The sequence below is a fragment of the Oreochromis niloticus genome, linkage group LG19 (genome assembly GCF_001858045.2).
Source record: "Oreochromis niloticus isolate F11D_XX linkage group LG19, O_niloticus_UMD_NMBU, whole genome shotgun sequence".
Taxonomy (NCBI): Eukaryota; Metazoa; Chordata; class Actinopteri; order Cichliformes; family Cichlidae; genus Oreochromis; species Oreochromis niloticus.
In genome coordinates this window covers 11,440,884-11,453,495 of record NC_031983.2, presented here as the reverse complement: position 1 = coordinate 11,453,495, position 12,612 = coordinate 11,440,884, and the positions used below count along the sequence as shown (strand labels likewise).

At 41.6% G+C, this 12,612-nt stretch overlaps 2 protein-coding genes across 5 annotated transcripts; one reads left to right on the top strand and one right to left on the bottom strand.

Moving 5' to 3' along the window:
- Positions 1-3,201: 3,201 nt before the first annotated feature.
- On the top strand, positions 3,202-5,272 carry LOC102082364 (protein FAM181A). Its single transcript, XM_005477002.4, has 2 exons — positions 3,202-3,933; positions 4,024-5,272. Exon 2 carries the CDS (start codon positions 4,080-4,082, stop codon positions 4,854-4,856), a length of 777 nt encoding a protein of 258 aa, XP_005477059.1. The 5' UTR covers positions 3,202-3,933; positions 4,024-4,079; the 3' UTR covers positions 4,857-5,272.
- A 121-nt stretch (positions 5,273-5,393) lies between these two features.
- LOC100699503 (ankyrin repeat and SOCS box protein 2) lies at positions 5,394-11,552 on the bottom strand. Of its 4 annotated transcripts, none has more exons than XM_005477003.4 (9): positions 11,405-11,552; positions 10,801-11,003; positions 7,768-7,934; positions 7,455-7,610; positions 7,132-7,377; positions 6,874-7,045; positions 6,061-6,664; positions 5,820-5,973; positions 5,394-5,687 (listed from the first exon to the last, which is right to left on the bottom strand). In XM_005477003.4, the coding sequence occupies exons 2-9, from the start codon at positions 10,920-10,922 to the stop codon at positions 5,557-5,559; spliced, it is 1,752 nt and encodes a 583-aa protein (XP_005477060.1). In that variant the 5' UTR covers positions 10,923-11,003; positions 11,405-11,552; the 3' UTR covers positions 5,394-5,556. The 4 variants fall into 4 exon arrangements, with proteins under 4 accessions (XP_005477060.1, XP_005477061.1, XP_019204713.1 ...); XM_005477004.2 differs by lacking the exon at positions 11,405-11,552 and adding an exon at positions 11,095-11,170; XM_019349168.2 differs by lacking the exons at positions 10,801-11,003; positions 11,405-11,552 and adding an exon at positions 8,274-10,754 and having other exon boundaries at positions 7,768-7,955.
- Positions 11,553-12,612: the final 1,060 nt, after the last annotated feature.

The window sequence follows — 12,612 nt, the reverse complement described above, 5'->3', positions numbered from 1 at the left end:
ACTGATGTCGTTTATAAGAGGTGATGCTGCGGGGCAGAGTGCAGAGAATCAGACTATGCAGTGGGTAGTTCTTAAGAGCTCAGTTGCATAATATTGTTGGTGGTCTTCACTAGGGACAGTTATGAAATTACCTCAGAGCCCTCAGTCGGTACTAGAAAGCCAACGTGACATTCACTTGTTGTAACAGCTGATTGACAGGACACGAATAAAATCCAAAGTGTTCTTCTTGGTGTCACTAGGGAGCCAGAGCTAATACATTTTTTAACCACATTAAATGATTTATTGATCAGCTGCTTCTCTAGTGCTGATGCATTACCTACTTGATCAGAGTTTCAGAGCTGGAAGATGATGTAATGACTGTGGCCTGGTCAAACCTCTCACCCCTCAGGATTTTCAGCTGTTTAAAGGAGGTATGTCTCACATTTTAAAGACCTCATTATGTGACAAACCATTTTGTAGTACTTGAATAATTCCCACACATCTTCTTGCAATCTCAAGAGATCTTTGCAACTCTTTAAAAATCACCTCTGAAGCCCACTACTGTCTTGCTAAGAGCTTGCTAAGAACATGTTTGAATCTGATGTGTCAATTTTGCAGGACACTTTCTTTGCTCGTGCAGTGCACAAACCTGCCTCCCAGCCTGTGTGTGATTTTCATAGCTAATTCATGTTTCATAAATCTCCAATCTACCGTGGCGCCCATGTGACTTGTCTTTTGCTTGGGAGAACTGCCTGCAGTTTAAAATAACAGAAGTGACAGCCAATTGTGTCAAAGCCTGTTCATACCAAATAACATCTAAGCCGAGTATTTAAACAACTTTGGATTAAGATCAGTGGATTCAGCATCTAGCCTTAAAGCCTTGTTGTTGCAGCCGAGCATTTATCACATGTCGTGCCTATGAAAAAAGCTCTTCACGGGCAATAAAGAAGTGAGCTCATGCAAAGGGCCGTGAATTACTTTTAGAGTGGAAAATCCATAGCTGCTGTCAGGCTGTATTTGCAAATGCAGTGCAGTGCGGAGATTTTTCAGAGTTTTTGGAGGATAAAACAAGCCAGTATTTGGCATATGGTCTGCCTAGCAGTTCAGTCCATCCATCTCCCCTACAGTCTGTCCCAATATTGATTATCTGACAAGAGAAAAGCACTACATCCTCCTGTTTCCTTCCTGCTACCTCACCTCATTCCAACAAGCAGCAATTTGCCACAACATACATCATAGGCCTTTAAAACTCAGATAAGAAAACCTCTCTATGTAATTACTGTGGTCTTTCAGCCTTAACATCCTGCCAAGATACTTAATCTGCCTCTCTGTATAAAACAAAGAGCACCCCAACATAATGTTTTTATTAGAACAAGAAAAAAATAAGAAGACAAAAATCACAAGCCCTCTGTCATTGAAGGAAAACAAACATTTATATAAAATAAGCTTAAACGTTTTTTTATTTGTATTATTCGTAGTTTTCTTGTATTACTTGTCCTTGTATTATATCAGTGTGCAGGTATAACGTTAGATGTGTACTGTATTCATGCTGGGCTGCATCATAGTGAAGGTAGATTGCCATCTAGTGGAAAAACCTGGCAACACATGACTCTAAGGCGATTTAAACAGAGGTTATGTTGTTTATTGACACATTATTATAGGAGCTGGTGGAGATATTAAGCTTGGGTTTGTTATTTAAATTAGCCCGTACTGCAATAAAACAACGCAAATACCACTGGAATGATGTTTAAGATAAATACATTCTGAGGAATATCAGAATACAGTTGATGACTTATTGGACAGTGTTTTCAGTGTACTCCTTATTTTACATCTGCACATGGCTTTCCCTAACTCTTTAGTTAGGGAAAATAGATACATCTTATCAAGAAAAAGCTTATAGATTTCTAGACACACATGGACATGAATGACCGTATCTACTGGTACTTCTACATTTAGCTGTAACTCCTATTCCCTGTTAAAGAAAAATGTAATCTTTATGATTTTGCAAATCCTGCTGTGAATGGGTACAGTTTTATTTTTATTTCCCCATCTCTGTGCCTGATCTTTGCTTTGTGCTGCTTTTACACTGTTTTCTCCCTTGCAGATCAAACAGTGTCATCTTATTGTAGTTATTTTTGAGCAAAGGCAAGAGGTAAGGTACTTACCATAAGTTTCACTAATGGATGTGGGATGGGCAGCTTCCACAATGGAGGTAGCAAGATTACAGATGTATTAGAGCTCTGGGCTTCTTCTTATTGGGTTTAGGCAAAAATGGCAAAGATGATGATGGCTCTGTAGTTTGTTACAGAAGCACATAACACGTCTTGGCTGCAGGTTTTTTTCTGGGTTTGTTTGCATGCGCAGCAAATACATACAAATTAGGTGTATATCTTTGGCAGGAGTTAAAATTACCTCTTTGTTTCTGTTTTTCCATGATGGACAGCAGACACACTGATGCCACACCTTTTGCACCAGTCTAAACTGTATAAAATGAACAAAAATGTGCCAAGAGGTTCGTTTTCCTCCCACTCAACTTCTGTAAATAATAAATAAATAAATTCAGCCACCACCCAGTATTTAAGGATGCCACTATGCTTCCTCTCTTTCTCATTCTTCCTCACTTCAAAAGCACAGGAGTGGGGTGACAGGCCACGGGGAGGGGGAACCGCATTGTTAATTGGCCTTTTCAGCTGAACAGAGAGGTGAAGGGAGGAAGAAGAGATGAGGACAATAGAGTCCCACTGCCTCTTCAGAACAACAGGGATGCGCCGTTAAAAAGATAGACCGGCCGATGCACATATAGACCTGCAGCAGGGCTCTCCTCACACAACCCCGAACTAAGTGAATGAGGCAATTAATCATGTGGCCCGCAGCTAACCGAGTAAACGGTCTGTAGCCTTGATATAGACTGCGGATAGTTTAAAAAATTCTCTCCTGGCTCCATAGCATAGGACTGTGTCAGGATTTGAGGCATGAGGTGTTACCAGACAAACAGTTCCCTCACATCTCATTCCACTGCTGCCGCGGTTCAGTGGAACGATAGGTACTCTTTTTCCACTTCAATAAGGGGATGAAGCTCAATTAGCATTTCACAAGTCCCATTTCCCTCCTCTATTGCAACCTTCCCCGCCGAGCCCATGCTTTCTCTGGGGATTGTCCTGTTTTGGGCCCTTGTTGCCGTTGGCAGGGTGACAGTATTCGAGTGTGCAAACTTGTGCTATTGTCCGCGGGCCAGAGGGAGCCATGGAGACCCCATAATATGACACAGGAAAATGTTTGCTGATGGCAATTCTATGGGCTTTGTCCGACTCTTTTTCCTTCATGACGACTCGATTTAAGTCTCTAAATGTTTGACTACAAATGCAGGAGTGCTATCCAGCTCCTTTCCCTTTGTCCCGCGAGGTTTGAATGAGTAATTCAGCCTTTGTGTCGCTCGATTGAGGGGGCAAACAGAAAGACAAGATTCTTGAGCCTTCAAGACCCTTTCCATGGTTATGCACTCTTCAGATCCCACCACCCCTCACCAAATCCTACAGCTGACATCACTCTTGGGGAGGGAATAACGGGCTTATGTGTTAGAAACTCAACTTTAACCGCTCTGATATCAGGTTATAATGCATGCATGCACGACAAGAATTCGCACTCGTTTTTTAAATGCACATTTACTATTTTCGGAGCAGAAATCATCTTGTAGGAGAAATATCGCATCCCCTCAGCGGCTTTCCCCCCTCCAGATCTCCATGACAACAATTTGCGATGGTGAAGAATTTGATACCAGGGCGCTTGGAGGCTGATTGGGGTGCATTGTAAGAGGCCTGGGGTCGCTGATTGGTTCAAGGGAAGCACCATAACTACAAGGAGTTTATATTCATTCAACTTGTTGAAGTGCTCCTATACTGCAGCCTGGGAGAAGTCTGAGGTTAGACTGAGAGAATCTGGACTGATCCAGCAGTGGTGAGTAAAAGGTTATTAATCTCTAATATCCAGCATGCCGCTCATTTGAGGCTTGATTGCGTGACTCGCGTGTTTCTTATTTCTCTTTAGATCCTGACGGTGGATTGCCTTTTTTTAACATGGACTGAACAAACCCCAGGTACAATATGGCAAATGCAGACAGTGAGGTCAAAACTTTACTAAATTTTGTAAATCTGGCATCCAGCGACATCAAGGCGGCCCTAGATAAGTCCGCTCCGTGCAGGCGCTCCGTGGATCACCGGAAATATCTGCAGAAACAACTGAAGCGCTTCTCTCAAAAATACTCCAGAGTCCCAAGATGCCACACACACAGGTCTGCGGAGTATAGGTGCGCCAAACCGATGGGGACTGTCCATCAGAGTGTGACAGAAAAGGCCAGCTCTGGTGCGCAGGATGTGGATCACCTGGGGAGCTCTGTGGAGCAGGTGCCTATGAGGAAACGCCAGCTACCGGCCTCATTTTGGGAGGAACCTAAGTTGACCCCAACCAAGAGGGAGCACTCATATTTAGGAATGAAAAGGAGCCATGCAGGCACATCGGAGGGAACTGAGAATGAAAAGAGGAAACGAAGTTATGATGATGATGGTGCAAAGGCCGCAATATCTGCGTGCAGCCGGCGCAGCTCGACGGATAAAGAGACGCTGAAACTGGACGTGACCTCTCACCACTGCGTGAGTGTGTGCGGCTGTTGCCCTTTCCAGTACCACGGACATCAGATCCTTCACAATCACATTTTTGTCCCTCATCCGCCCCTGGGATTGTGGAGCAAAGCATCAGGGACTGAGACGGAGAGATCCGAGCATCCTTATGGACAGAAAATTCACACGCACGTTGTTGTCAAACCCATACCGACCAAGCCCACCGCTCAGTCACCAATCTTCAGTGTGTTTGGATTCATTTAATTAACTCACTAAATGAACCCATCACACAAAACTCGTGTAAATAGGACTAATGACTTTCAGCGTTTCTCTTTCAGCATTTTAAAACGAGATACTTCCTCCAGCACTTATTGAAATGCTTCATCTATTTTTTGTCTTTTAAACCTAAAGGACTAAATTGCACTGAATAATTTCATCATCTTCACTTTCATGCCAGTCTTATGCCTGAAAATTGACAGTAAGGTAAAAAGGTTTCTACTTTTAGGTGTCTACAGAGGATGATTGTTCTTTTTATAAGTTAAAAAAAAGTCATAGAATGAATCCAAACATCCTGTTTTAGTTTCCTCTTTTAAGTATGAGAATTGCCTTTCTTTGTCAAAGTAATGTTTGATAGGCACATTTGAAACAATGACTTTTATTTTTAAATAAATGATTCAACTTCCCTTAAAAACTCCTTTGGGCACAAGATCATTTTTACCTTTTGCTAAAGCTTTCTCCAAAGGGAAAACACACACACACACACACACACACACATTTTGAAGGACAGATTAAAGAGGCTTATTGTCACTTCACATATATTATAAATAGATATTTATACACATAGAATTTCTTTGAGAGGAACATTTACAGATTCAAGATATCAGACACGACTAAAAAAAGAACCACAAGAAGATAAATATAGTCTTATCTCTGAGGACTATATTGCTTGAGGTTCATTTTAAAGTCAGTCAACGTGGCTCAGGTATCTGATCAGTCTGTTTGGCAGAGGTAAGCTTGTGATAGATCTCAGTCTGTGTCCCTCCATCTGGGTCCGAATCTTTAATCTACAGAGGTGCAGCAGTGGACATGGTGACACTAAAGACAAGACAAAAAGGAAAGATAAAGAGGCTTGTCGCTTGCTTCCTTGTGGACCACATTTGCATTCAACGCATGTGTGAGGACATGAAAGAAAAGAGTGAAAGAGACATGTTTCCATCTGATACTTACACAACTTCCTCTTGACAACGTGCCATTCTTCACGGCTGTCCAGCAGTTCAGTGAGCTTGCTGCACAGCTGAACATGGCCAACATACTCTAGCAGCAAGTCTATAACTGGCCCTGCCCATTTACTCATTACTGGCGTTGAGATCCACTCGCAGAACTAAAGAAGAAAATCATATAATTTTACATTACTGAAAAAGAACATGGATATTTTTGTCATGACCAACTTTTTGCTCTTTTTGCATACCTGTGTTATCGTCTCTGAAGGCTCATTGCAATTTAGAGGAAGCATGCTGCCATTCTGCAAAGCATATCCATTACTGCCAGCAGTTATTATATTGGATTGTCCTGCAGCTGGGTGAGGGGCACTGCCATAAGCACACGTAAAACAGGAGAGCGCATCACAGCCATTGTCCAGAAGGCACTTGAGTAGAGGCAGATTATTCAGACAAAGTGCAACAAGAGCTGGGAATGTGGTAGTACAAGTTGGGATGCTTGCATTTACATCAGCTCCTCTTTCCAGCAGTAAAGACACAGTGCTGACACAACCCTGACGCACAGCCATCAGCAGAGGGCTGACTGGATCCAGGCTTAGACTAGCACCGGCATTAAGCAACACCTCTGCTGTTTCGGTGCTGCCGTTAGCAATAGCAAAGTAGAGGGCTGTAGTGCGTCGATCGGCATACTTGATGGAGTGGCTGTGGGGCAGTGTGGCGTTTACATCTGCACCTGTCTTCAGTAGCACAGCTGCTACAGTGTGTCTGTTGTGCTCTGCTGCCAGGTGGAGGGGGCTGATCCAACTGTGCCGGAGCATGGCTCGACTTGTCACTGAGACGAGCAGAGATACAATCCTGAAAACAAAGCAAAAGGATGTTCATGTAAAGTTAACACAACAAATACAGAGAAGTTAGAGCTTACAGCGCCACTTACAACATCCGCTCCATTGCATATTCTAACAATAAGCTTAGGATATAAATATAAATTTTACACACTAATCAGTATTTATTTTAATTATTATTATAATTTCACCCATTTTGCAAGTGTTAATATTTGAACTTACTTGTCATGTCCATACTGGGCAGCGATGTGCAAAGGCAGCAGTCCTGAGCTTGTCGGTTTGTTGGCATCTGCATTTTTAGTCAACAGAAAGGCCGCAATTTCCGTGTGGCCATTTTTACTCGCTTCATGCAGCGCCGTAACCCCATCGCATGTCTGCATGTTGACATCTGCACCTAAAATAAACAAAAAACAATCATCATTCTTTTATAATATATTTTCATTGAAATCATAAACATGAAAATCTGGAATTTTTTGGTACCTTTCTCAATAAGATAACACAGTGCTCTCATCTGTCCTTGCTGAGCTGCTACAACCAGTGGAGCGATGGTGTAGGTATTGGATGGATTAATTATAGCCCCAGCTCTTAACAGTATCTCACAGATCTCTGTGTTGTTTCTCGATACAGCCTCATGAAGGGCTGTCCAGCCCTGGGCACACCGCTGGTTCACAGTGGCCCCATAAGAGAGAAGAAGGTTCACCATGTCTATGTTCTCAAGCTCGCATGCTAGACAGACACAAAAGACACGAGTCAGCCTGGCTCCATATAAGCTGTTGTAAGAAATTCTTAGCCCACAGCTGTACCTTTGTACAAAGGTGTTTCTTTGCTCTTGCTGCTGATGTCAGGGTCAGCACCTGCTTCCAAAAGACACTGCACACAGGCCAAGTGTTCACAAGACACCGCAAGCAGCAAGGCCGTCTGCTCGTGCAATGTGCGCTTGTCTACTGAGCCTGGAAGGGCTAGAACAGAAAATACACATGTTAAACAAAACAAGCACACATGGCATTTTAAAAGTCCTCCTGTAATAGATTTAAGTTTCTCTTCTTAACATGTGATTCATTCAAGGGTGACAAATTACATTTCTGGGATAATTCTTTGAGACTTTCAATCACCTACCCCTTAACAGGGTCTTCAAGCACTCAGCCTGTCCACAGTAGGCAGCATCATGCAAAGGTATCCATCCATCATTGTTCTCCTTCAGCACCCAGTGAGAAGAGGCTGTCAGATTTTTGACAGTTTCCACATCTCCTCTTTTGATGGCACAGACCACAGGATCAACATCCCTTGAAAGGAGAGAAAAACCCCTAAAACATTAAGTAGTCTGAATATAATCAAGTGTATTTTTAGAAAGACACCAGATCCTTATGGGAAATGCAGTACTGACCCTAAAATCTGTATATTTAGTGATTATCGTCATAATCTTAATTTAGAGAAGTAGAAAAAACAGCTGATTTTGCTCTTAGTAATCCAGGATGTGTGATTTTTATTTTTTGTTATTTATGCAGAAGACCTCAGTTGCACACAAGAGCCACCAGCACCCTCGCTCTGAAACACACACACACACACACACACTCACGAACACGGGCAGTCTCAAATAGTCCACACAACAACAAAAGACTCACTCCGGCTCTGACGTGCCGTCGCTCTCATTGTCTCCTCTCCTCCTATCCCCTCGCAGTCGCGACACAGCATTATTACCGGCATAACGGAACTGAGACAAATAGTCAGAGTAGCTGAATTTCGTCATTACTGAAGGCAGATTTCGGTTTTCCTTCCCAGTGCGTCGGCGTCAGCGGAGCAGCGGGCAGAGCCGAGCGGGGCTCAGCTGTGGTCTCTCAGATTATTTTGGGACTGTATTGTCAGGCGGCAGGATGACGGACTTATCCATATATGTCAGAAGACTCGGACGTTTAAAGATAAGAGAAACAGCCCTGGAGATAATGCAGTCTAAGGCCAGCTCTTTTCGTCTTTACTGGCTGGTTTCCAAATTAGATAACGAGACTGATATGTGACAACTGCAGAAGATAAACAGAGACCCCCACAACGAGCCATTAATAATCACTACTCCATTTTGAAAAGCCCGTCCACATTGACTGTATTATAAGCGATAGGAGGTGGCCTAATGTCCCTAGAAAAAAAGGCATTAGTTGAAAAAAAAAATGTTTTGATAAACAGACTCCACATGTAGTGGTTGAATGTCACCCCCCACCACTCTAAATTCCCAGAAAATAACCGAGGATGTGACCTCTGCGTCCTTCATGGCAGCTAGAGGCGTGACCTGCGTAATGTTTTCACACTAGCGACGAAGACATTGTTATAGCTCAGGTAGCCTATTTATCAGAAGATACAAGCGTATTAAATGATGCCAAAGATCACATTTTCCTTCTTATGTCTTCGAGATTTTTACAATTTAAGTCCTGTTGGGGGCACCGGTGAGCCAAGTGTCTTTAAGTGGTGTTTTTGCTCAACCATGTGAAGATGGGTGACAGATTAGAGGAAAAAATAGAACTCTTGACCCTATAATGAGGGGGTCCAGTGGCCCTGTTATGTTGTGGGATGGAGGCATTTTGTGGGCATTGTTTGGGTTCACATGTCCTCTTGGAGGGAAGGGTGACTGCAAATGAATTCAAAATGAGTTCTGAGTAAACATCTTTATCCGCTTATGAGGGTGCCCTCTGGGTACCACCAGCTCTCAGCCTAAATATACACTTATGGGAGATTTTAGATAAAGTCTTTGAGGGAACATCTTTAGTCAGAATCAGTTGGAGAACAAATGCTAAACACAGTGGAGGTGTATTGGTGTGAGATGTTGGCACAGACACACATGGCAATGTTATGCTTAACTATGAAAATGAAGCTATGAATCTATGTAAATCTAAGTCAGTTTGCATGCATTTCCATAACGGAATGCTGAACGTTGGACATAAAACTGTGTTTCTAATTCCTTTTTTTGTATTGCTGTTTCATTTACACTTTTTTTACCACTAGATTTTTAAAATCTTTTTTTATATCACTTAAAAACGAGAAAATATACTGCAAAGAACCAGGAAAAAAACACCCAAACCAAAAAGGAAACAAACCAAAAAATTATTTGCCATTTAAGAATTAAATATCCAAATGAACACAGAGACTACATATTTACTTAACTCTTACTGATCTGCATGTCCAGTCAATAAAATGCAGTAAAATAAATATGCAAATGTATATTTTGGACATTTTGCCTGAAGAAAAATATGCTATAGAAGCAAAAGTCTCAAAAGTGACCAGTCCATGAATAAAACCCACATTTAAATAATTTTTACTCAGCTTCCAACTTTGTCTGTCAGCCAACCATATGAAACAATGTGTAACAAAGCTTTCATTTATGATTCTACAGGCACCACATATTGATTAGTGCCTTTGTTTATGGCCTCAGTGCAGCTCAGAACTCATTTGCTTACTTTGACTCACATGTTTGAGCATGTGGCTTGTGAGTGTCATCTAATCACTAAATCTCATTTAACAGTTTTCAGTTTCTCCACAAGAGTGAAAGGTTTTGCCACTGCCACTCTCGAGGAAGTAAATCTCGGTGTACTCTACACCTGAGTATTTGTGTTTTAAAGAGTTGCTTCCCTGTACAGTAAAAACAGTCTTGTAGGGACAGAAAGACTTTCCTTAACGCCACCTGTGAGCACTACACATGAATGCTATTGGTGCTGTTTTATTTGCGTGTTTTTAAGGTTTAGACATCTTAACATTTGCATCACATGTATGGTAAAATAACTATAAAGCGTGATGATTTCACGTCCACTTACTACTCAAATGCATCCTTTTAATTAATCTTGTTTTCATTGAGCCTCCACAAAATAACCCGTTGAGGCTCTTCACCATCAGAAAACTTGTAGTAACTCTGCTTTTTTAACAAGCAACACTAAGGTAGTCAGCACAGACCAGCGCTTTTCTTTTTATGTCTTTTGTTTTCATCTTGACAGCTATTTAGATATACTGATACATCACGAAGGCATTTCACGCCGTGCCATGCTCAAAAATGTCATGGATAACTATCTCTAATGTTTCACTGAAAAACGATCAGGTATAGCATTTGCGGTATTTGGCCACAAGATAATGTTAAATTGTTAAGCGTTAAGAAGTGATAGCATCTTTTCTTACCTGAGCAGGTTTGTTGTGGTGTGTTGTGAAGTGTGGAAAGTCAGGGAGCATCCAGCCAGCCTGTCTTTGATGTCGCTGTTTAGTCTCTGGTAAAGAGACCCAGATTTTCGGACTGCAATCATCACAGGAGGAGATTTGTTGTCCAGTCTTAAGTGCAGAACACCTCAAAAAGTGCTGTTGTCTTTTTCATAGATGAGTAAACACTATTCACAATAGAAGTTGGAAAATAGAAGTTAGAACATCAACAGAAGCAATCAAATCACATGCACACTATAATACACACAATGACCTAACTCATATAATAGAGCTGAAATCTGCAAAGGCAGAAATCAGAGAGCAGCGACTCAGGCAGTGAGGGGGGATGCCTTTTAAGGACATGTTCAGCAGTGTTATGTTCCACTTGGTACTGCTGTTCCAGAGAAGGTGCTGGTGTGTGTAGTGTTGTTAGTGAGTTATGCAACAGAAAGATAACAAAAAACCATGAAGCTGAGATTACAGGGCATGATTAATGAAACATAAATATTTTTACAAAACAATGACAGAGACAATTAGAATTAAATTAAATATAAAAAAATCCCCCCAAAAAACAGCTTGATAGACTCACCACATGACATTGTTCTTTCTCCTTATGCACAAAATATGAGTTACTTTGTAGAACAAATATGTTAATCCTAATCAGACGGTCTAAAGGATTCTGTCATAACATGCGTCACCTCTTGCTGCGACTGTGTGAAGTGCAAAAATGAGTCTGAAGAACAAGCAGAATGACAACAGACTGTTTCACAATTACTTCTTCCGAAATGTTTTTGAAAAGTGCTTCCTCTATTGAAACTGGAAGTAGCCTCATAGTTTTATGACGACGAACAAGTCCTTCGACATATTTATTTTCAACCACGCAAACGGGCTCTATTGCAAATTCCTGGGAAACCTGTGATCTTTCCCCAACACAGTCAACCCAAAACATATGAAAACACATATGTATGTCTCAAACACCTGCAAAACAAAAGCACCGTCCTGTCACGACATACTAACATGTCAGGACAGGAAACGAACAGGTATATTCAGTTCCAGTAAATCAGTGACTCTGACAGTTTCTTCAAGCTTTTATGATAAAGTTCATGAGGTTTTCTTTCCCTGTGCATGTGCTCTTTTAAAAAAAAATATTATTAATTAATTATTATTTTTAACAGACCAACAACCATACAAGACATGGACATACAACAAGTAAGAACAGACAGGATAAAAGAGGGATAGCAATAAAAAGTAAACCATCAACCTGATTTATATCTGTGTACACACAAATGCACACAAGTCCACCTTAATAACGACACATGTCTGCAAACAGATGGAGCAGTTCTGATGGCGCGATTCTTAGGAGGGAGAGAGAAAGTGGGAGAAAGATGGAAAAGAGACAAAAATACAGCACATAGAAGTAGGAAGGGTAGTTAGAGGTGGCATGGTAAGTGAGAATTTTGTTGGTGTATGTAGAGCCTATTGTGACTTCCCTAGATTGTAATGTTGAGTATTTTTCTTGGGCTGTAGTCTGTTAGCCCTGAGTTTCTCCCAAACCTTATCGGAGGAGGCCAGACCAGAGCATGGCTGCCAGGCAAAAACAGCCCCCAGAACCGAGGGAGGGGGGGCAATTATATGGCAGTCAATGGTAATCTAGGTTTACATTGCTAGTTGTTGGATGTAGCTATTATGGAGCTTTCTTGCAGAGTTGTCAGGGACTTTTCAGCTGTAACTGCAATTATAACAGCGATGGAGTGGTTTGTTTATAATTATTAGTGGCTCTGCTCCAGTTCCAGATTT